This window comes from Epinephelus fuscoguttatus, linkage group LG7 (genome assembly GCF_011397635.1).
Source record: "Epinephelus fuscoguttatus linkage group LG7, E.fuscoguttatus.final_Chr_v1".
In the NCBI taxonomy this organism is placed as follows: Eukaryota; Metazoa; Chordata; class Actinopteri; order Perciformes; family Serranidae; genus Epinephelus; species Epinephelus fuscoguttatus.
In genome coordinates, this window is record NC_064758.1 from 31,427,106 (window position 1) to 31,453,161 (window position 26,056).

A 26,056-nucleotide genomic window follows, 5' to 3' on the forward strand; every position below is an offset into this window, starting at 1 on the left:
ATGCGTCTCACGAGCGAGCGTAGCTGGGCAAAGATGGCGGCGGGCTCCGATTTGCTGGATGATGTTTTCTTCAACACAGAGGTGGACGAAAAAGTAGTTAGTGATATAGTCGGATCTCTGGAGTCTGAGCTAACAGGAGCAGGGCAAGTCAACACAGCGACCAGGGTCCAGTCTGCAGCAAATCACACCGGCAACTCAGCTATAGGGAGTAATTCCAATGTTCAGGGCAGCAAAATGGGACTTTCACAACAAGAGCTTGCTAAAGCAGGTAAGATAGCTGCCCACTCCGGTTAGCTAACATTAGCTAATTTTGGTCACGTTGTTGAACTGATTTTAGCTAACTTGGCTTCACTTGTGTGTTTTCCGAAACTAATGCGAGACGGAGAGTTGTTCGACACCCCCCTTGTTTTCATGTGTTTCCGCTGCTGTAGGGACAGGAGTGCAAGGAGGTGTCATTAACAGTACGGGGTCCCACGGTTCAAGCATGGATGGAGCAGCCGGGACCACAGCGAGCATGACAGCCGCTCAGACTCAGTCCAAGCCGGGGACAGCTAGCGGAGTCGTTACGGTAGTGTCTGATGTTAGGAAACCTGTAACGACTGGTGCTCAAACTTTGAATGGAAGTGCCGTGGTGATGAACTGTCATGTCACGGGAGGCGGCTCACAGCCCGCTGTCACGCTTGTCAACAACGGACCTGTTTCAGTGAGCAAAGGAGGCGCAACAGTTTTATCCGCAGCACCCAGTACTATTATACGAACTTCTTCGACGACTGCGAGTGCTGTGATCTCCTCTCAGCCCTCTGTGAAAACTGTACCCACTGTCACGCTGGTGAGGCCACCTATGCAAACTCCCACGAACACCTCACAAAGCGGCGGCAACCCCACCACAGTTTTAACATCAGCAGCCGTCAGTGTCATGAGCACTGCTGGCTCTGCTGTGAACAAGTTTGACTCCACAAAGACTATAATGCAGACTGGTGCGCACATCGTGGCTTCAACTGTTGCGACAGGGACAACAGCGACCCTGAGGAGCCCGACTGTTCTGCAGAACTTGAGGACTTCAGTACCGTCAACAATCGCTGCCACTCCTCCTGCTGGAATACGAGCTATTGCTCCACAGGTGTTGGCCCCACGACTCACCCAGCCTCAACCAAACGCCCCAAACATCCAAAACATCCAGCTCCCTCCAGGTAACTCACAGTTAACAGTTTAAGTGCATCTGGAAGTTCTGCCTAACATGTGTAATAGTCTTTACGCTGTTTCAAGCTGCAGCAACTTGTTGCCATTAAACACAATTGTGCCTATGTGTGTCTTAGCTGCTGTTATGTGAGTGGAGAATAAATGCTTTGAGACATATAGTAGTAAGCAGGACATAATTGATTGTAACAAATAGCAGATTAGAGGTGAACAAGGTCCTAACAGCAGATCAGATTAAAAGCCTTGAGGGCAGTCGGCCAATTTATACCTCTTATAGTATATCAAACTAGCACTCTGTTGTAATCTATTGATTCTTATTACTTTGTGGTGTCAGAAACAATAGTAAACGGTTCTCATATCAGCTTCTGTTTGCCAAGTGCCTATCCTGCTTGTGTGTGTCTGTGTTAACCTCTGTGTTTGCAGAGGTTAATTGTTAGACTGTGTCCCTGACCTCACCTATCACTCCAAGGTTTTGCAGTGGTACTTTGGCATTTTGATTTTACCCTCAGAGGCTATTAATGTGATCATTTCTTTGGCATAAGAAAGTATGAATTGTTCCGATGTAGTATCATTAATGCATGGAAATTAGTCTTGTGTTTAGAGCTATCCAGCCAGAGAACTACGGAAGCATATTGCATTCACTTGACAAATAAAAAAAATGCCCTGTTTTTCTGAGTAATTTTTTCTGTTTTTCGGAATAATTTATTTATTTTTCTGTTTTTTGGTGTATTTTTTTCCCCTGTTTTCTGTTGTTTTTTTTGTGGTAATTTTTTTCTGTTATTCGTGGTAATTTTTTTCCTGAACGAGGAGACGACATACTTCAAAATCTCGCGAGAAGCTCCCACCCGGCACCTGCAAGTGACCCCTGCATCCATGGTGTCTCCTGCATGGAATTAGTTACACACAGAGTATGATAATCTAGCTATGTTTTCCACTGCATCCTTCTAGTGTAGGCCTATCACTCAGTGTAACAGGTTAGGTTAGTAACAGGTTGCAACAAGGTTAGCTGACAACTGAAATCATGCCCATACACGTTTGTCAGCTAACATTGTTACAAGCTGTTACTAACCTAATCTGTTACATTGAGTGATAGGCCTACACTAGAAGGATGCAGTCGAAAACATAGCTAGATTATCATACCCTGTGTGTAACTAATTATGTGCCTTACCTTTATTGATCCCGTAGTTGAAATTGTCTAGGAGCAGGAGCACGGATGCAAAATACATCCATGAGCAGGAGTCACCATGGAAGCATGGGTCACTTGTAGGTGCCAGATGGGAGCTTCTTGCTAGATTTTGAAGTATCTCGTCTCCTCGTTCAGGAACAAAAATTACCACGAAAAACAGAAAAAAAATACCAAAAAAAAAAAAAACCCCCACAGAAAAAAATACCCCGAAAAACAGAAAAAAAATACCCCCCCCCCCCAAAAAAAACCCACAGAAAAAAATACCCCGAAAAACAGAAAAAAATACTCAGAAAAACAGGGCTTTTTTTTCATTTGTCAAGTGAATGCAATACGCTTCCATAAGAGAACAAATGGTCAGACTGAAATAAGCTAGAACAAACCAAGCTGCTTAAAGTGACAGTTCAGCCTCAGATTGAAAATACATATTTTTCTTATCTCTTACCTGTAGTGCTCTTTATCAGTCTAGATTGCTTTGGTGTGAGTTGCCAAGTGCTGAAGTTTTTGGCCGTAGAGATGTCTGCCATCTCTAGAATATAATGGAACTATATGGCACTCAGCTTGTGGTGCTCAAAGTGCCAAAAAATACATTTGAAAAACTAAACATCAATGTCTCTTTCCAGAAATCATGACACAGTTACTCAAGATAACCCACAGACCTTGTTGTGAGCAGTTTCATGTAGGAACTATTTTCTTGCTACTGAACTACACTCTCCAACATCCCCGCACAGAAGGACACATGCACCACCTAACTTAACCCGGACCACTGAGCTTGCTCATACAGCTCAGCCGAGGAGGATGCCACTAATGTTTAGATCTCCCACTGTCTCAAGCATGAACCTCTCGTCCATGAGTAGATGCACACTTCCTTCTGTGCGGTGATACAGTTGGAGTGTAGTCCGGTAGAAAGAAAATAGTTCCTACACGAAACTGAATCACAACAAGGTCTGTGGATTATCTTGAGTAACTGAGTCATGATTTCTGAAAAGAGACACTGAAGTTGAGTTTTTCCAATGTATTTTTTGGCACTTTGAGCACCACAAGCTGAGTGCCATCTACTTCCATTATATTCAAGAGAAGGTAGACATTTCTATGGCCAATATCTCCAACATTACAGGTAAGAGGAACAATATAAATTTTTGTTTTGGGGGTGAACTGTTCCTATAAAGAACCAATTTTCCTCATACCTTTCAGTAACATGCATCTACCTACAACTCAGCTAGGGCTGCACAATTACTTGGAATGATATCAAAATCACAATATGGCCAAGAGCAGGTTCCAAATCACAACAACTGCAATTGTTTGATAAAGGTCAATTGAGTCAAAACATATTATTATAAATGAAGCATTGTGGTGCCACAGAGATGCCCTGGCTGGCAAATCACACTCCAGACTTAAGAGAACATGTTTGTTTGGTACAGACCCCAGCAAAAATTACATTATCCTTATTTTTATGTATTTTTTTTAGTGAAAATAAAATGCAAAAATTACCATTCCCATTAAAATCATGGCTGATTTCGTAAAATATCTGCCAAAATAATCACAACACGATTTTTCCTACATTGTACAGCCCTAAACTTAGCACAAAAGTTTTTGCTTTGCTTAATTGTCCTGGACAAACTTTTCTTATTAATACTTTGTTGAAGGCCAGTGTTTTACTATGTATGTATTGGAGCCCACAATCACACAGCCAGTCACCTGTTTGATGGAGAAGTAACAAACAACAGACTCCAGTGCAGAGTAATACACTGGCCTACAATTAAGTATCAGTGCCAAGAAAAGTTTTACTTCACTGTTGCACTGTGTTGTACAACATCTCATTGCATATTGTGCTTTGCCCTAAAATGTTTTGATATATGGCACCATGTTTGGGGCTTGTTTTGGTCTGACTGGTCGCTGACTGGCTGGGAATCTCTGAACATAGACCTGCCAGCTCAGGTGACACCCATGCATCAAATGAGTAGTTCATACCCCCTCATGTTAGAAACTCCATGCATACCCACAGTATATTGATGACACTGATCAGGACAGAAAAGCCTTGACCTTTGACGTCATTTGCCTGTTGCAGGCATGGTCTTGGTCCGCAGCGAGAGCGGGCAGCTGCTGGTGATTCACCAGCAAACCTTGGCCCAGATGCAGGCTCAGTCGCAGTCCCAAAGCGCCATGACACCACGGCCTGCAGCCCCCACCAGCACTCCACCTGTCCAGATCACCTCACTACAGGTACCAGGACTGCTGGACACATGGGCACAGTCACACACAGAAAATGTGACTCATTCATGTTAGGTAGAGACGTATGGATCTGATATACTGGATCAGCATTTATATGGATAATGACTTTATTTAACAGAGCGAGTAACAGCCAAATGTCACTGATGCACCTTAAATACTCTTTCTGTATCACTGTTGTTATATTTCCTGAGTAACGGCTCAATTCTTCAAACCATTTTCAAGCCAAGTAATTAAAATGAACACAAGCTTTACAGGGATGTTGGTGTAGCATTTTCACTTATAGTTAGAAGTGAGGTGTAGTTACAGTCTCTTATTATATTGCATAAAGAAAGATGATCCCAATCATTTCCACACCACTGGTAGATTTGAAAATGAAAAGAAAAAAGACAACTGGCATTGCATCACTACTTGAAATCAGCTCATACCCTGAGTTTAGGTATCTGAATTGTCACTAGATGAGAAAAAGTGGGTTTGGTGCATCATAATACTCAGACTGAGCATCTTTTGATCCCGCTACAGTGATGATGCACACAGTAACACATTTTCAGAAGTCACCCTGCAAAGATTCCAGTGTCAAGTGGCTAAAATACACGGGGCACTGATCCGGCGAATCCCACACTGCGTGACACACTTATGATAAAATGTGGAACATGCAAACCATAGGAGCTCCTCAAAGTGATCTGAAAGATCCACATTCCCATAAAAAACATCCACAGATAAAAACAAATGAAGATTCATTCACTTTTGTTATTGCCACACTGTATATATGTGTGTTTGTACAAGTGTACCGTGAGAAGTATCTTGATAAAATAATCAAAAGGCAGTGAGGAGCTGGATTTTATGTGTGGGAATTTTCCTATGTTTTCTATGAGCAAACAAATACAAACACCAAGGAGCTGAAAGCAGCTTTGCCATCTTTATTCAACACTCCTTTTTTGCACAAGCAATGTAGTGATATCCCCTCAGCTGTCTTCTTGACTGGTCTTAAAATAAAAGCTTGAGTCTTTGTCTGAGGCAGAGGCAAGACTGAGTAAAAGTGTGACTGAGTCAGAGGTGAGACCTTTAAAAGTGCTCTTGAGATGGGTCTCAAGACCAAGACTGACCTCAAGTACCACCACGCTGATATTCACACAGTGAAGCTGGCACGCTATCAGACGCTACTAAGAAACACTGTCCTTCCTACGCGACACGTCGCGTCTGTACCCCATGTATTTCGGCTGTTAGGCCCATTGTAGTGTACAATATATACTATTACACTGTCTGATAGGAAATGAAAATGACCTTTTTGACAAATTGTAGTTGTCTCTACAACAGTAATGCATTTAATTACATTTTGGTCAGTGCTTTCATGTGCACACCCTTCCTGCATGTTAAATGACCCATTAAAACAATTCTCAGAGTGGACTGATTTAATTAAATTTTGAATTCCACTTTAAAATGAGTAAAGAAATAAGGAAGTGGGAAGTTGTAAGTGAATAAAAAGAGAAACTCTATTTTTCTTTCAAAACAGTATATATGTTCTAAAATGTAATAACTTAAAGAAAAATATTGAGAATGTTTATTGGAAAAAAAAAATAAAGGAGCACATCATTATTTGTTCCAGAAGTGTCCCATTCACAGAGTCATATGTGTAACACCTCTTTGTATCACCTGCTGTTCTGCAGGCTCCAGGCGCATCACTGCTGGCCCGTCCCGTTACCCCCACCACCATTATTAAACAAGGTTCCACAGTCCAGACCACTGTGACGGCCACCACGACACTGCAGAGGCCTCCTGTACTGCAGGTAACTCCACCACACATCCCTTTTGGATATTTAATTCCCTATGCAGGGTTTATGTTATTAACCACTTAAAGCTATTAAAAGTTGTCAGGTCGATCTGTGAAGGTCACTCACCACAAAGAACTGAGCTCCATTACACCAGACCTGATTGATGCTGCTACTATGTAACTGTCAGACAATGAAGTTAAACCAATTGCTCTGTATGAAATGTGCTGTTGACTGGCCTGGTGTTACATTTTGAGAGCAATTCATGTGGCTTAAATTTAGCCACAAACATAAAAGTTGTTTCACAGGGTCTGAAAGTTTTGTCTCTGCCAGCTGCAGTACGGGTAGATAAAATTTCCACCTGACACTCATAATTTTTACCTGCCACCTCTAGAATTAGAGCGCAGTTCACTCTGCTCTGTTATTCAGAGAGACCAATGACATCATTGACATCAACATCATAACTGTCCCACTACTCTCCCCTGCCCACATCACTCCAGACATTAAGTGCAGTCTTCATGACCTCATTAAATCCAACCAGTCAACCTATTCCCCTTTTCCTAGAGTGCATTTTTTTTTACCAAAGTAGTTTTTTTAATGTCTCCTGTGTCCACTGACCTCACACAGTTAGTCGGCAAATTTTGCTTCAGTCATTGTGGTTTGGCGTTGCTCAAAAGACCTCTGCTTCAGTTTAGCTTGCCAACAATATACTCTGAAAAAAATGTGAATATTCAGGACACAAACAAAAGCAGGCAGAATAAGTTTGAATCCAGTCAGTGTTTGAAGAAGGGTGCTATTTTAAATGAATCGTTCCTCGAATTTCCACTCCTTTGTCCTGTCATTGTCCACAGCTCTGCAGCTCCCCTTAATCATGGAGTGGAAAGAAGTGAAAAGAATAGGTTTTATTTACATCTATTCTAATTTCAGAATATTTTCTGGATGGCCGGTTTATTTACTCACTTAAAAAAAACTTGCTGGTTGTTCTAAACTTTCTTGTGATGTGTGATTGTTCGGGTTGCCATCCTGAATCCTCTTAAAGGTATACTATGCAGGAAATGTTGCACACTGACTGTGACACAACGTTGAACCTTGGTGCCTCCTCCGCACACTGCATGTACATATACTGCAAATTAGTATTGTAGGAACATTACATTTGTTGTAATGGAAAACAGATACTGTAGCAAACTAAGCGAACTGAATGCCGGCATGTACCTGTCCAACTGGTACCGGCCATCCCGTGGCATAGAGAGTATAGGCGAATGTTAAAGACGCTGTCATCCAGAGAGGATGCCACAAATGGGGGAAGGAGAAAAAAAGTTTATCTTTTACTATTACTTCTATTATTTTAAAATATTACACAAGGCCACAACAGCATAGCTACATAGCAAAGCCCACTAAATAACAGCCCACAGACGTTGCATTGATTTACGCTGTGAAGTGCTCAAGCTCTGTTCAATAAATATTAGCATTGGGCGAAGGTAAATTATAATGTTCTCATGATGTGTTCAACGTAATCTTGTGGGGAAATTCGTTTATGTTTTCACAGTACAATAAAATAGATATTAGAGAGGGGATTATGATGCATCATATAGTAAAAAGGTTTTTTGCTAATTTTTTAAAACATGTTTTTCATGTGAAAGAAGGTTGTGTTAAATGTTGTTTCATTAACAGGGTTTTCCCTGCCTATCTAAGACAAAGGCGGGCCGTCTGGGTGATTTTGGCCGCCGTCTTGGTTAAAGCATGTGTGTGTGCACGGGGGGCATTCAGATGTAGCATCTTTTGTGTACACGAACCCATTACTTTCAATGCAGACGCGCATCATGCGCGCTCACAACCCAAAGCGATGCTGTAGCGGTGCTCCAAGATGTAGAATGTGTATTATAGAAGAGAAACACACATTGCAGGACCACTGACTCGTATCATCAGAACAGACATGTCCTGTGATTTTCAGCCTCCGTTCATATTTAATAGAGGGGGGACGATACCTGACAGTAATATTCTCAGCTGTCAGGATGCTGTAAAGGGTAAATATAATCATAGAAGGCTGAAAATCACAGGACATGTCTGTTCTGATAATATAAGTCAGCAGTGTAAAGCTCAAGCATGTGGGGGCCTCCTTTCATATTTAATGGGGTGGGGTTTAATTAATTCACATTATTGTGCTCATTGTAAGGTAGTGTAATGAAGGACTAAATGACTTTAAAACTGTTCATTTAATTATTTTTAGTGTAGATTTCTCTGTTTCATTGGCACAGAAAAACAAAAGATACACCTAAATTAGCTATTGGCATTTTTTTTATTTTAAACATTGGTATCAGTCAGGCACCAAATGTGCCAGAACCACCACTGTGTCCAACGCAAAACAGACCAACCCCATGTCTTCATCCTCTTCATTCTCTCCTTCAGTGCTCACCAGTGAAAGTAATTTGATTGACTTGTGTTTTGGGTGCTTGGCCTTTCTGTAGGTGTCTCTTGGATGTGTGCTGCTATTACATGATCACTTCCTTTTTTATAAAGTCCCAGCCCCACTTGTGAGCTGTCATTGGCTCGGGGCCACACGTCTAGAGGCATCTTGAACGTAGCAGAATAAGAAAATCCAGGCAAAGGGAAGAGTCTGCGCAGATAAATACACCACCACACACTGGGAGTGGGTCATAAGTGATTTAGAGGAATTGCTTTTGTATGAGTCTGTACATTTAGAGAAATCCTACATTGTATATCTTTAAAGGTTAGTTCATTTTACTGAACCTCATTAACAAGTTCTCATTATCTGTTTTGCACGTCATGTTTGAGTGTTCTGTGATAGCAAACACACAATATCCAGCACAACTCTTTCCTGGAAAAATAAAGCTCGGGGGAAAAAATGATGTCCCAGTAAAGTTGAATGTGCCGTGCCGTGGGACCAGACATGTCAAAACTGTTCGTCTGACCTTGTCATTTTCCTGAGTCTCATCTCATGACTGCATATTCTCTGACTCATATAGAACACCATCATGCTGGGAGGGACTGCCGCCACCCCGGGACAGCCGCTAGGAACGCCGACCACCGTGCAGCCTGGATCTGCAGCCACAGCAGTTACACAGAGGGTAACTGGGACCCCTGTCACTCCAACAGCTATCACAGCTGTAAGAGAGAAGTACTAACCGTGAAAGCTTTTGTTTCTGTCATCTTTCAAAAGTAAATATGCAGATATGTATTAATTTTAGGGTGGTTTGTGTTCTGCCTCTCATTTCTAATGTGTGTTGGATGTGAACATGTTGTGTGTGTGTGTGTGTTTGCAGGAGACACTGGAGAATGTAAAAAAGTGTAAAAACTTTTTGTCCACGTTGATCAAGCTGGCGTCCAGTGGGAAACAGTCCTCTGAGACTACGGCCAACGTCAAGGAGCTGGTCAAGAACTTGCTGGTACATTTCTTTCCTCTTCCTCTTTTACTCTTTTTCCATTGTCTCCCTCGTCTCTTCCTCTCACCATCACTGTGTTAAACCCTGATCTCTCTGTCCTCATCTTTGTACCTTTCCTTCAGTCTGTTTTCTTAACTTGTGTTTTTTTGTTCTGATGCATTCTCTGTGTTTACTGCACAACAGGAAGCAAAGATAGAGCCTGAAGATTTCACCAGTCAGTTATACCGGGAACTCAACTCCTCACCACAGCCGTACCTTGTGCCTTTCCTGAAGGTGAGATCAGTGACACAACAGCAGATATAGCAGTTAAAGGAATTCTTTATCCCCCAAATTGACCATCATCTACTTAACACGTTATGTTTAATTCCTAAAGAAAACCTTTCCTCACATGCCTCAGATGAACGAAGAATCTGAAAATAGAGAAAGCTCTTTATGAATTAAAGTCATAGGTGACTGTGTTTAACAACAGTAAAACCACATTAAAACACCTGTTTGCAAACTCTCACACAACTCATGCAACATAACCCAAGTCTCATTTATCCAGCCGTATGCTCTGTACGTCCCAAACAGACAGCCCTTACTGACAGAGAACTGAACTGAAAGTAAAACTTATCTATCCTTTCTTCAAAGCCAGACTCCATTGACAAAAACAGTTATTTCACCTCACTGAACATAAAAGCAGCTGGTCTACCACCTCCTCAATCGTGTAATTGTGTGACTTTGGTGTTTTAAAGCAGTGGTTCACCACTGGTCCGTCTACAGGGTCCAGATTTCTCCTTTGTCATTAGTTCAAGGTCCACACAGTTTAATATATTCCGCGTCATACTTGTGGTTGGCCATGTCGTCAAGTTTGCAGTTTCTGTCCATTATGTTGTGTTCACACCAAATGCGATTATGTTACTTGCGCGAGTTTGAACGTCATAATATTTTGTGTTGAATTGCTTCATATGCGCGAATAACTCGTGTCATACACCCATGAAATCGTTCGATCAATGAATGAACTTCCACTGGTATGTCCTTGGCGTCATACATTGGTCCCTGAAATTCAGCTTTTTCAGCTCTCGCGGATAAGCGTATGACACGAAATTGCACTACTCACTTTATTTGCGCAGGTTAATTTACCTATTTAGCATCATTCGCGTCTTGTCCATTGTGCCACATGGCGGGAATTCATGTCTCATCATGTTTGTTTTTTGATTATTTTTATGGGCTTTTTGCCTTTAATGGACAGGACAGTGTGTGAAATGGGGAGAGAGAGAGTGGGGAGTGACGTGCAGCAAAGGACTGCAGCCCGGAATCGAACCCGGAGCTGCTGCAGCGAGGCCTTACACCTTCCCTGTAATTCACACCTGGTATGAACATTAGTCACTCACTCAGCAGCAGCAAACAGCACTTCAGAATAAAAGCTCTGTTGGGTAAATTCACTGTACTTCAAAATAAGTGTTTTTTACAAACTTGACATGTCACTTGCGGTCCATCCAGAATGGACCCAGGACCCACTTTCGGACTGCGGCCCACCAGTTGGGAACCACCATTTTAGGTTAGTGCGGACTTACTAAAATCACACTATAACACAAACTAACTGACCAGCAGCTCCCATGTTCAGTGAGGTAAAATTGCTGCTTTTGTCAACAGACGCTGGCTTTGTAGAGACCATAGATAAGTTTTACATTTACTTAAGTTCCACTTCAGTAAGGGCTGTCTGTGTGGGAAGTACTGAGCATACGACTGGATTAATGAGACTTGGATTATATTGCAAGAGCTATGTGAGGGTTTGTAAATGGACATTTTGATATAAGTTTGCTGTTGTTAAACGCGGACCTCTCTTACTACAAATTAAACCTGTTTTTGGATCACAGAAGGTATATGAGAAAAACGAAGATATCTTCATGAATTAAACATGAATTAAACATAACACTGGGCGAGCAATTGATAGATGAAGTATCCTTTTAATGCTGCATGTTACAGGCTGTGTAAACTCAGACCTTGTTTGACATGTACCCACTCCATATTGTGGATGAGTCAAAGTTTGGTGTGCCTCAGTGCATCATGCAGACTTGTAGAGCAACTTGGGGACGTGGCTTCACCACTCACCACAATGGTTACTGCTAAACAAATATGGTTTTACTATAATTCTGTCAGAGACCTTGGAGACAAAACCACACACTCTTCTCTCTTTAGTGTCACACATGAACATTGTTACAGAGTGCCGGCTGTCACATTTACTTTTCATAAAATGACCAAATAATTTAATCCTGTAATATGACACTGCTTCTCCTCCAGTGTGAACACTGGCACAATAACTTTTAATGAAGTGAAAGTCAACAACTCTATTTAGCAAACACATTAACAAAGAGAGTGGTGTAATTGTGTGGGTTAGTGGGGCTTTGTAGGCAACTGCAGCAGCAGAAACAGGTTTTGTTCAAACAGTTCTGACCATGGGATTAACCCGTCACAGTGGTGTGGTGTAACGGGTTAAACAATGGATTGTTATCCTGCATCAAACACAAGGTTTGCGTGTTAAAGTTGCATGACACCCAGCAGGCTCTGAAATCCTTCTGAAGTTCTAATAGGCGTGCAAAGTTCTCAAAGGGAGAACACGGTGTGGTTTGAATGAGCATTGTGTACGGCAGAATGGTACCGCTTCCTGATACTCCTCTTTACAAACTGTACAAACATTGGCGCAGTTGTGCACACCAAAATGAGTGTATGTGCACACAGATAGTGATATGCACAGGAATTCTTCCCCTCACTGTGACATAGATCACTAAGGATCTTCTTCCACCACCATGCCCAAAAAACTGAGCATGTCATCCTTCCCTAAGTTGTAACTAAAGGATGGCTTTTAGCAGGTTAATTGGACACGAAATAAGCATAATGTCTAAAATAAAATGTCGTGGAAGAGCAGAATTATGAATTAATCATGCATAGTATTATTATTCTTAGTAATAGTTGTAGTAGTGTTGTTGTTTGAGTGTCAAACACAGAACCAGTAAGGACAGAAAAGACAACCCCACCCACCCATCAACTTAGGAACAAACAGAGAGAGCCAGATCAGTCAAAGCAAATCTAATAGTGAAGACATAATATTGGATATCTGATGGTCAAAAACTATCCACGTCCAAGAGGAGAATAATTCCTCTGTGGGGCTGAGGAGTGGAGAGTAAGGTGGAACGAAAAGTGAAACCATTCGTAGAGTTTGGTGAAATGCCACATCGTCCTGTTTAGTTACAAAACTTTATGGATTTCGCTTCACTTTCCCTCATTTATGGTGGTGATTTGAGTTAACATGATCAAACAGTTCAAGAATTTTTGAACTGCTACTTTTTTCCAGGCAATAGTTGCACAGCACATAGTCTTAAATGTCTGATGGCACCTTTTTAAGTAGGCTAAACTACCTGGAGACTGGGTGCAGATTGTTTCCTACTTTCCCCTTTTGGTTGTGTTTTTTTTTTAAATGTAAGCTCCTTGAAGATTGATAACGTTATTTCACCAAATCCATCTGGTTTATGATGCTTCATTTTCCTTAAAACAAAATCTGTCCTGTGTGGAAAGAGTCCCATACTTAATCAAACTGAACATATGTCCACTCTTTCTGTCTTCCTGCAGAGAAGCCTCCCAGCACTGCGTCAGATGACCCCAGACTCCGAGGCCTTCATCCAGCAGAGCTTGCTGCCCAGCACTCAGACTACTGCAGCAGCCTCCACAGCCCTCACCGCTGTGGTACTACGACCTCCTCTCTCCACGGCCACCACTGCGGCCACCAGCACTGCAGTGACCAAAACCACAGTCATCAGCCTCACTCAGACGCCTCACAGTAAACCTGGACTGGTAATTTATCATTGCCTGCGTCTGAGTTCAGCCACTGGCATGCACACTTAAGTAGAAACCTTGCTTTTACTTCTATTTTTGTCTGTGCGTTTTTTTTTTCATTGTCTGTCTCTGAATATGCACAGTTAGTGCCCCAGCAACAGGGGACGATTGTGAGGCCACAGGTGACGCTGGCTCAGTCTCCCATGGTAACACTCAGAGGACAATCTCATAGCCGCATCATTGTGGGCCAGCCGCAGGTGGTCAAACAGCTACAGACAGGTGTGTTTTTAACAGTCACTTACACCTCTTTTATTTCGTCTCTATGGTGAACTGAATGTGCGTTTGAGTCTCTGTGAGTTTGTCTGTATTTGATCATTCACCCATTTACCATGTACAGTATGGAAGTGCTGCCACCATGTGGATACTCCTTGTAATTACAGGATACTGAGCCCTGACAAAGATGCCAAATTTCATTTTAAAAAAAAAGAGAAATTAGTTTCAGGTCACAGTGTATCTTTTAAACTGTACAGCAACAACGTCTTCTTCTTCTTCTCAGTCAGTCATTTGCTTCTGTCTCTGTGTGTCTCTACTGACTCCAGCTGTGAAGCAGACGTTGGCACCAGGGGTCAAAGGAGTACAAGTCATCAGTCAGGCGTCTCTTGCTGCTGCTCAGAAGAACAAGCTGAAGGAAGCAGGAGGGGGAACCTTCAGGTCTGTGACACATTCAGATAATTATCATCAGTGTCTATTAAATACTAGTTTCTAAATAGTTGTAGAGGTCTCTAATTTCAGTGAATGCCAACAGTAAAAAAAAGCTTGCTGTGCCTTTTTATTGTTGCCAGGCAACCACCCGTCACATCCTTACACTAACCTTACTGTGTAATCTTTGTAAAAAAAAAAAAAAATCCCCCCAGTAATTAGTAGCTAGATCCTAAAATGTTGAGGCAGAGGGTACTTGTTGTAGCTCTGGTTGAGGATGAGAGGCTGTCAGCAAATAGTGAAAAAAGGGAAACAGAGATCTGTGTGGGTACATGAGACCCTAAAAAATGGATCATGGGGACACCACCAGTTGGTGCAGGAGTTACGCCTCGATGATGGCCGTTTCCAGGCATATTTTAGGATGACTCATGGGCAGTTTGACAACCTCCTGTCTATCGTCGGGCCATATCGCTCTGGCTATCCAGCAGCTGCTACCACCAGTTTCTCCTTCATTGTTTACTGACTATAAACTTGTTGTCATGACCACCACAGAAGGGCCACCTCTCAAATCATCCAATTGGGCAATGGGAAAATAGATGTCGAAAAAAGGGATGATGTGGGGCGCTTTTCCACTCTGAATTGAAGTGTTTTTTTAACTCAAGGAGTTCAGAGCACTCCGGCAAAAATGTCAGGCGCCTAGAGTGCAAATACGCGATGGGTGTCGCAACGTGAAAACTGCAAAAACAATATTACAAAATGGCGCCTACAGCTGCTTAAACACTTTCTGTGGGAGCAGGGTCTCACTTTGTTACACATGTAACGACATACATTTATTTTATTTTTTTTTAAAAGATATTTTTGGGAGCTTTTTAGCCTTTAATGGATAGGACAGACAACCGTGAAAGGGGGAGAGAGAGAGAGGGAGTGACATGCAGCAAAGGGCCAAAGGCTGGAGTCGAACTTGGGCCGCTGCGGCAACAGCCTTGTACATGGGGCACCTGCTCTACCACTAAGCCACCGGCGCCCCACAACATACATTTAAAAGTAATTTGCATTTATTTCCTCATCTTATGTGATGATAAACTGAATATCTTTGGTTTTGAGCTATAGGTTGGACAAAAAAAGGGATTTGATTTTTCTCCATGTGTTTTATGACATTTTATAGTCCAAACTGTCACATTAATCTGTAATGAAACTGTTAGTTGCAGCCATGAATTTTTACTGATATCACAAGGTTGAGATGAAGGTGTTCTGCCTTACTGAGTGACTGACTTGAACAGTACCCATTAACCCGTTAATACCCGAGATATCTGACTCTGCAGTGGTTGTGGCTATTTATCAGCTCTGACTCTGGTCAGTAGTGATAGAAACATGACACCGGGGTGTACACGCTAATTTCTGCCCCTTTTCCAGTGTTGCAATACACGCCTCCACAAATTCCGTCTGTCCCTGCCCAAGCAGCTCTCGAACATCATTCAAAATTAGCCGACACCAAGTTTAAGAGAGAGACGTAATAAGTAACAGATATAAAAAGAAGTAACCTCCATGACCTTTTCACTGGCCTTTATGCTGCTTACTACTGTTTACTGACTCTGTTTTCCAGTGCCTTCGTGATGTCAAATGTGACACACCAGTAAAAATAAATCAGTCTCGTCTACTCGTCTGTCTGCATTTAAAAACCTGCATAGACGTGCTAATTCTGGTGGGAAAGGGGCATTATTACTCTCACCAGCATGGTACACTATACACAGGATATTAAGTCATCCTGCTCTCGTCTATTTTTGGGAACACATCCCACAGGAATACAAAGTTTTAGAAAAGTGCAACATTAAGACCACAGATACCTCCGCTTAGTGGGTAATTATATTCATCTAGAAGTCCTGGTGGACCTCGCTCCTTAAAGTGTCATGAGGTGGAAAACTATTTTCTTATACTCGAGGGTATGCTGTGATATGATACAGTCCCATAGTCAGGCATAACTGTGCATTCACATGGGGGGGGGCATAGCAAACACAGATTGAGAATGCACCATGCTTTTGAGAAAGGATTCAGCCCTAACAGACTGTGGGAGACTAAAAAGCCCAACATTAAGACTCACTTTTATATCGCTTTAATATGTCCTCTGGTGTTTAGTGTGACATAACTTCACCAGCGTGGTGCTGCACATTTATATATATGTGTCCACAATGTCTCGATCATCTGACAGTAAAGAACTACATAAGGAGGCCGCTGTGAGATATAAATGAGTCTGGTTAAGAGCAGTGTACTTGAAAAGTCTCTCTTCGTGAGATTTCAGCCTGTTGACTTTATTGTCTTGGTTTCTCTTCATATTTTATCACCCTCGTGTTGTTTAATGATAAATTGGTTAACACAGACACATTTGCTAATTTATGCAGTAATTATCTTAATAAACGACCTCATAATCATACCTGGATATGGGTAATATATCATGGTAGTTACGCCTTTTCTGACAATGGCAACAAAAGCTGAACATTTGCAAAGATAGTAAATCTTAAATGTCACCTATCGAGCAGTTTGGCTCACAGACAGCAGTTAGTGATGTAAATTAAGATATAGATAGGACTTATCATACAGGTATTGGATTGCATAAGAGTGCACAAGGGGTGTGCCATATCATCTCCTTCACGATGATACTGGCATCATTTTCAATACGATATGAAAAATTCACATTGTGATACTCGCGATATTTGGACTTGTTGACATATGATGTCATACTGTTACCCACGGCAACAACAAGCATGGCTGAAAGCGAAATATTTAGCAACTTTGCTGTGGTTCCAAAAAGAGGAGCAGCCTCAGTAGTGTGGAATAAACTGTGGCGTCCTGAATGTTTTATGAACAGCCCCGGACTTCTCAGACTCTTTTAGTGAGTTACCGCTCAGAGGGAACTCAGTCAGCGGCTCCTCTGGCAGCAGCACAGTGTCTCTCCCTCTCCCCTCTCGACGTGCGCATACAGGAGTCGTGTCGTGTGATAGTTGTGGTATCATAACAGCCTGTCACAGGTTACAGCGTGATGATTAGAGGAGAAATGGCAGAGCATAAAGGTCCAGGTGAAAAAATACAATTCAGTCATTTAGGATTTTACTAAAAAAAGGAAATCACCTGTTGATTTATATATATAGATACCAGGGGACATTTTTTTGTATTTGGGAACTGTTAAATGTGTAATTTGTGGTAGATGTTGAACTATTAATATAGTATACAGAATCTCACTCTTAGTTACTGTTGTTCAAGGAGAACACCTGTATTGTGTGTTTCAATATATTCAGGAGAGAATGTTTTAAGTGTCAGCAGCACAAAGGTTTAAACTGCCGAGATAAAACAGAGTAACCGCATTGTGTCTGTCTAAAAGAGAGAAGAGAGACGTTATTTCAATGGTTTGTGTTTGTAGGAAAAATGAGTCTTAAATTGGTGTATTCTTTGTTGCCTTCATCACATTCATCTAAATGTCATGATGTAAGAATGTTACCCATACATCTGTTGCTGTTGGCCATGGTGTCTTTTATGAAGCTACCACTGGGGGGCGTCAAAGATGTAAATAAGCAAATGCAACACACAATAGCCTTAGAAAAAGCTTACAATTGTGTCTTAGGCTTTGATATATGAACTGCACTGATGGTTTTATAAGTGCCATTGTTAGGTCAGATTCAGTTATTAGGGTGCATGATGAATTATGTGTGTTTTCATTTTTCTAGCTGTTGGAGACTGCTGCAGCTCAGTCAAACTACTGAGATGTTTTATAGAAATACACACAGACATGATAGGAGATCTCAGGTTTACACACAAAGGGTGAATACTGTGCCTCTGTGTATATCTGACTCATCCCTGTTTGTTTCGTCCAGGGACGATGATGATATCAATGATGTGGCGTCCATGGCAGGAGTCAACTTGTCTGAGGAGAGTGCCCGTATCTTAGCAACTAACTCGGAGCTCGTCGGCACGGTGACTCGTTCCTGTAAGGACGAGACCTTCCTCTCCACCTCTTTACTCACCCGCAGAGCTCTGGAGATCGGTGAGACACATGACAGAAAAATGTACAGCACATTCTTGGCTTTCGACGGTCGACACCATCTCACTTTGTCTTAATTCTTCATTCACGCTCCTGCTGTTGTGACAGGTAGGAAGTTTGGCGTCAGTGAGCTTGGCGCGGACGTGATCAACTACATATCTCACGCTACGCAGCAGCGACTACAAAACCTGCTGGAAAAGGTGTCACAAGTGGCACAGCAGAAAAACACATCCTTCAAGGTGCGTATTAATTACAGTAATGTGAGATCTGGTGAGACTCTGTTGCACATTTCTGCACCTTCCTTGAAACATCTCATTTCATACATACTTCAGGAGGACGAGCGGTGTGAGCAGGTCAGCGATGTGCGAGCCCAGCTTAAATTCTTCGAGCAGCTGGATCAGATGGAGAAACAAAGGAAGGAGGAGCAGGAGAGGGAGATTCTCCTAAAGGCTGCAAAGGTAACAAAACACAAACAAGGTCACACAGCATCACTGACAGGACAAACCCTGCACACTGTCATAACTGCATAGACGAGGCGCGTGAGTGATCTGGGGTCAGCGTCATTAGTATATATTTCCTCTACTGCCAACAGACACTAGAGGACAGATCTGCTAACAATGAGCGAGTGAATGAATAAAACAATTGATGGAATAAATTGAACACATCCATGTTGAAATATTAAAATGTCCTCTACCTCACTGCAGTCTCGGTCACGGCAAGAGGACCCTGAGCAGCTCAGACTTAAACAAAAGGCCAAAGAGGTAAGTGTATGCTGCGATAAGTAGGCCTGTCATGGTAATTACATTACCCACTCATCAAGCAAAAATTGTCATGAGGTCATGTCCATATATTGTAAATTCTTGCCCTTGTCTTTACATGCTTGTTTGTTTACAAAAGAATGTCAACAATATTTCAGCCAACATGACGCTAGAATAAGAGAGGCAACAATGCTAACCACTGCTCCACCCATTGAGAATATTTTAATTTGTATATATTGTTCATTCCGGTCTTTCTGCGCATGCTCGTTTCCTTGCCCTACTGGCGCAATGATGTATATAGCGCGCATAGCAACGAGCTGCATAGCAACGGGCTGAGATAGAGCAGTCGGACTCGTTGCACTCACCGGTTTCCATTCGCCACAGCACGGTCTTCTATCTCCCTTCTCCTCCTCAACAGATGAAGCATTAGCAGAACAAGGTTGTTGTCGTACTGCTGTTTCAAGAATATCAGCAAAACGAGCCCGAAAAAGGCACTAAGAACGGCGTTGTCAAACATCTTGTTATCCGGAGCGAGGACTACAGTGTTTTCTTCCAGTAAACGTAAACACGTAACATCCGCCCCGCCCCCTATCCAATCAAAAACCTTCCCTGCAGTGTTGCCAGATCTCGCGAGACAAATAAGCAACCAGGCCTGTGAAAACAAGCCCAAAACAAGCAACTTTTTCTATGGAGCCCCCCTAGGTTCCAGTGAGAGAAAATTAAATAAACTATGTGCACGGTTTTACAGTCCGAGGGGACGGATTTTAAACTGTGGATATAGATTGTCAATTTACATCCATGTGGACAGATTAGTAAACTGTGCGCAGTTTTGTAAAACTGTACCCACGGTACACAGTTTATTTATTTTTCTCCCCCCTGATCTTCAGGACAATGACTACAAGAGGGAGTTAAACCACCTTTTAACATTATTTAACATTAGAAAACAGATGGGATATCGAATATAGACTGATGTACCAAGTACATTATATACACAGTAAACCTGTGATAATTAAAATTTGCACACACAAATAAATATCATCCTGAATTCACAAATTATTTATTTATTATTGGTTTTAATGCACTCATCTAACTTTTTTCTTTTAGTTACAGGACTGATGTTTTCCTAACCAGAAAAAAGACACATTGCCCTGCTCTACCTCTGATTGGCTGGTACTCCTTGCCATCAGGTTCAGAGCCAATTAGAAGCAGGATGCGGGTGGGGAAAAAACTCTGCTGTCTCCTGTGTGTATGGGGAAAGGGGAGGGACAGAGGGAACATGCAAGACAAACTATGCTACGTTTAAATAACATATCAAAAATATCTGCTTGACAATTTATTATGGAGCTGGGAGCAAGCCCAAATAAGCAACTACGCTTTAGAGATAAGCCCAAAAAAAACCCGCAACCCGTGACTACCAATATTTGTAAGCGACTTTACAGAAAAACAAGCCCAAAGTCACTTATAATAAGCGGACTTGGCAACACTGCTTCCCTGCCCCAAACCTTGCGCAGACCTGAATAAAGGCGAATAAACTGCTCTCCCATGTAAACCCTCATTTGGAATGAATATTTCTCATGTAAACTACCTGGAAAAACTTTAATTCCAAATGACTTCATTCAGATTTATTTCATTCCGAATGAGAAGCCATCATGTAACCGTAGCAACGATGTGTTTTGGAAACGAAAATGAGGTTTATGCCCTCTGATGTCTAAACACACATCTCCTCCTATCCCCCTCCATATTTGTTAACTGGTTAATTGGTGTGACCTGTCTTTCCTCCAGATTAATGTGTCTAAACCCAATAAGATGTTCATTGATTTTCGTGGGGGCCCTGTCTTCCTGCTACTTCTGTGATCAAGGGTGAGCCAGTGGCAGCAGTACAGCAGTACAAGTATCTGGGCACTGTCTTAGATGACAAGTTAAATTTTGATGTGAACACTGATGCATCTGTGAGAAGGCAAACCAACGCCTGTTCTTTTTAAGAAAGCTGAGGACAAGATGAAAAAGTGGTCAAGTTGTGCTGTAAGATCACTGGTTGTGCTGTAAGATGACTGGTGTTACTTTTAATAACCTACAGCATCTGTATGAAGAGAGGGTCACCTCTAAAGCTGCGTCTACTGTCTCAGACTCTAAACATCCCCTCATGTTGAGTTTCAGATGCTTCCATAAGGACGGAGGTTTTGCCTCCCTAAATGCAGCACTAAGCGTTACAGATCGTCCTTTGTCCCGTCTGCTATCGCTTATGTTAACCAGCAGTGACCACTAATGTCCATGATTTACCCCTGACAGTGTGTGATACTGGATTCTGTGTGTTATGTATTGTACTGTCTGTTTTGTTTTACTCATGACTACTGTCTGTATCTGAAATTGCTCCTTGGGGACATTAAAGTTTACCTTACCTTACCTTACCTTACCTATTGTTATAGCTAGTTGCGCAAAGTCTTTCGATTGGATGAACTTTTGTAAATGTCCCTGAAAGCAGGATGAGTCATCAAACATTTGAAACCTTTTAATCTTAAAGAGAAAAGACACAGTCTGATATTAGTTTTGTGATATATGTTTGGCATATAACAAGAACTAACACAGGGACACAGGATATAAACTGGAAACATTTATTTTTCATTTCATGAAGACTTTAAAATGACGATAATATTCATTTATGATTTCCCAGACAATATGTTGTCCATTAAAAGTAGTTACTGTGACAGGCCTAATGATAAGTGACTACATGATTGCTGTCTTTGAGAAGCATTATGACGAGTTCTTGTGTGTGATTCATCTGTGTGTTATGACTTGTTATTCCTCCAGATGCAGCAGCAGGAGCTGGCTCAGATCAGACAAAGAGAAGCCAACCTAACGGCGCTGGCAGCAATTGGCCCGAGGAAGAAACGGAAAATGGACTCTCCTGTTCGGGGCACCAGCGCAGAGGTGAGCAATATGGAAGCATTTGGCGTAAAAAAGGTTGTGCTTAATTTTGAATTATGTCAACTCCACAAAGGAAAGGTCAATAAAAGACTAAATGTCTTTCATGTGTTTGCTCCGTCTCACGCCCCAGGGCTCAGGGTCAGGCCCCTCTCAGCCTGGAGGCCCCAGTGGAGCAGGCTCCAGACAGTTTATGCGACAGCGCATCACCAGAGTCAACCTTAGGGACCTGCTCTTCTGCCTGGAGAATGAAAGAGGGACCAGTCACTCACACCTGCTCTATAAAGGCTTCCTCAAATAGCACCTGCACTAAAATGACTAGTCTCGCTCAGTGGCATTAAGGAAGCAGAGTTGACTGTCAGCTCAGACCCTTTGTGCCGGTACTTCCTTTGATCACCCACTGCTGAATGATGAGGCGTCTGTCTGTGGGAGGAGAATTATCTGGAACACTGAAGACACGTCGTCTTTTAAAAGCCTCCTCAAGCACAAGTCTTTTGTATTTTCAGAGGAGCAAATATTTGAACTCGGCTCTGATTTTAGCGTGCCTCTCAGCTCGGTTTGCTCTTCAGAGACCAGTTGCACCCAACCACACTTCACTCATGCACTGCCTCATGCTGCACACAAGGAAAAAAAAATGTCTTAAACTGAACTGAGCACTTCAAATCCGAAGACCTTGTCGGTGTTATTTGCACTGACATCTGTGTTGTAGCAGCAAATCTCTGTGAAGTGGTTCCATGCAACATTCAGGTGTAACAGCCTGCTCTTACAAAACTGCAGTAATGCTAATGTTCTTCACCATGTTAGCATAAGCACTCTGTTTATTTAAGTTCCTAACAGAGATTTTAATTTATCACACATTTATACTATATTTTAGCACAGTTTCAGCGCCTGTGGATTTTTTTTTCCCAGAGACTAATCTTGACTAGCCTTGTCATCTGCTGAGTTGCCTTCTTAACAGATTAAGCCATATGGATTAGAATGTGTTGATCAGCTTCAGTGACTTCATCTTTCCAACACTTCTCTCCAGATTTTGTGGGATGTTTGCTTTGTTGTTTTGTTGTGCACCTCCTTTGTTTGTCTTTGCTTGATTGGAAAGAAGAATGATTGTTTTTGTGTCATGTGTTGCGCATGATGTAATCACAGGTGTTGGTATTTCAAACTCTGGCTACTGAAGCTCTTTTTTTTTTTTTAATTTACTGTGCGAGTTCCTGACACAGTTGCTGAAAGCGACATTTCACCTTTAACTCAGATTGTAGCACATTTACTACAAAGGCGGGATATACTTTACATTCCTATCGATCATTTCTGAAGCTCAGCACACTCGCTGAGATTTGTTTTCACCTTGCCAGCAGTCAGCAGTTACCATTCATTTCTTTAGCGATGGTAGAAAATGCAACTGAACCTTTTATCACAGTGAACATTCTCTCCAAGACGGTTGTTGTTTCGCACTTTATCATTGCACACAAAAAGTCTGCAGATGTTCTAGTGTGTTAAAGGGGGCTTAATATGCTTTTCCTTGTTTCCTGTCATGTATATAATGTTGCATTGTTGGATGCTCATATTAAACGTGGCCAAAGTTCCAAGTAACGAGGTAAACTCATGTTAAAGTAATTCCTGTGAGCATAAACCTCAGGCATCACAATGTTTTTTTCTGCACTGGCTAAAAGCTGAACTCAGCTTGTAACCAATTTCTTCATATAATCATTTGCTTTAGCCAAGTGCTGCATTACAAACACTGCTACATGTAGCTTTATGCTAACATCAGGGATGTAATCTTTGGGGCCGTACACATGCTGTGTCTTTAACCATCTGGAAAACGTGAGGTTAGCCGCTGGGCCCCACTTGTGTGCCTTTTTTTTGTGCCAGCTTTCAAGAATGCGTCAGCAGGTACCATAGCCCGTTTACCAAAAATCCTGAGTGTATGGGCCTATCGTCCGTGGGACAGATGAAAACCTCTGGCAACTCTGCACCAAAATAAACAACCTCTCCATATTTATCACAGACTGGTATTTACGGAAGAAGGGAAAGATGTCTGTCGGCTGTGATTCGTTCGTCCTTGTCACATGACTGCTGCTTCATTCCAAAAGTTGAGCTCGAGTGCAGCTGTCTCGCCTTGAAAAATGGTCGCTTGGGAACGCATACATGCCACGACTGCATCCCTCTGGCATTTGTGTGCGCCTGCCTTGCGTCTACATTGAAAACAATGAATTTGAAGGCGCAAAAAACGTGGCATGTGTACAGCCCCTTAGTTGCGATGTTCATTTTTCCCTGATTTCGAATCACAGTCCTGTTGGAACATGTCGAGTTATGAAGATTTTGGTTCTGAGGCAGAGAGCTGCTATACTCCGTCGTCCTCTATACAGGCGTTCGCAGACTGCAATAATGGTGCAGAGCATGGATGTTCTTTAATACATCGATGGTACAGAGATGCTGAGACCACTGATTTGGAAGACCAAGAAACACTGACAAATCAGAGCAGACTGGGCTTTTTCAGAAGGAGGCCTTAAAAAGACAGGTGCTAAACTAGAGCGTTTCAGATAGAGGGTAGATGCCAAGCGGCAACCACCGGGGCTGACAGATTTAGCTAATAAGGAAGTGCCAAAATCTGCTGTTTTGTTGACTAGAGGCTGACTCCAGGGAGACAATGCCCATAGACCCGCCTGTTAAAAATGGCTGACTTTACAGCAGAAATAAACATGTTTACAGACCGGTACAATTTTTTTTTTGGTCTATAGCTAATTTCCTCTGTCGTGTTAACTGTACTGGGTGTTATTTTTTATATAACTCACCCGTTTGTTTTATTAAGGCTTTAAGTTATGTGTAATTATGGGCATGGCAGCTCTGATTGATTGATTGTCAGCTTCTCAGTCGGATCCGCCCCTCACTTCTCCACAGCTCCAACCTCTCGCCCAAATATGGTCACATCTGGCCCAAAAAAAAGCAAGATGGTGACAGCTGAAATGCCAAAACAGGAGTCCACAAACCAACAGGTGATGTCACAGTAGCTTTATCCATTTTTTTTTTATGGGGACCACAGGTGGCCCAGCACAGACAATTTGAACATTAAAGCAATGTTCAACTATGAACCTGAAAATGAGCATAATGTGTCCCCTTTAAATGCACTGAAACCTCGTTGCCTGCTGATTTAGAAGATCCAAGCATAATGAAACATTAACATTATGAAAATTATCATTTAGATTTGGCTCTGTGTTTCTTGAATAATTACCAAGAAGCTTTCAAGTCATTTTCATGCCTTTCATAAGTGTCACCCAAAGAGATTTAGACTTTAAAGTAAGCTTTGACTGAAATATCCTTGGGCAGGATGTTCACTGTGATGAATCTCAAGCACATTTTTGTCTTTTCATTTGTACCATAATAAAAAAAGATAATGGAAATGGATGGTTAAATGGATAAAAAGATATTGAAAATAATATGGTCTAAATGAAGTGGTTGTCAGTAATGTAAAGTATCCAGGCTGTGTAATTCATAGGCTATAATGTGTATTTTCAAACTTTTATTTTGGAGAAATGAGTCCCGGTAATGTTAATAATTAGTCATTTAAGTGAGTCACACATTTTCCAATAAGTTGTTTGTCCACATTTTTATATTTATGAATGATGGAGGTCATGTTGGTAAACATGGAGCATGTAATGCAGAACGAGGACTGCACTTTGACAGATCACTTTTCTAAAAACTAGTTGATCCGATGAACATACCCACTTTATAACTTTTTATATTTTTAGTGCACATACTAATTTTGGTCTTTATACCTTTGTCATTTTATGAAAGAATGTTTATCGGCAGATTTTATTACTGTATATATTTAAGTTTGCTATTTGTAGATTTATCCGTTGATGACTTCAAATCGGGCAAATCTGTCTTACTTTTCATACGCAGTAGATATGACAAATAAGACAAATATATGATTCTTTCTTGCCAATATCTTGTACATTTTGCACAGCCTCTTGTTTATATGTAAATATCTGAATTTAAAAAAAAAGTTTTTAATTGCTATTTTATAATGGATTGAAAGAGTATGATCTCTATTAAAACAA

General features: G+C 41.7%; 1 protein-coding gene across 1 annotated transcript; it reads left to right on the top strand.

Moving 5' to 3' along the window:
• Window positions 1-26,056, top strand: LOC125891807 (transcription initiation factor TFIID subunit 4-like). The gene is made up of 16 exons (XM_049581328.1): window positions 1-268; window positions 432-1,190; window positions 4,449-4,603; window positions 6,277-6,396; window positions 9,363-9,503; window positions 9,660-9,782; window positions 9,963-10,052; window positions 13,389-13,610; window positions 13,736-13,871; window positions 14,192-14,303; window positions 18,155-18,324; window positions 18,430-18,560; window positions 18,654-18,779; window positions 19,026-19,082; window positions 21,888-22,007; window positions 22,135-26,056. The coding sequence occupies exons 1-16, from the start codon at window positions 1-3 to the stop codon at window positions 22,300-22,302; spliced, it is 2,898 nt and encodes a 965-aa protein (XP_049437285.1). The 3' UTR covers window positions 22,303-26,056.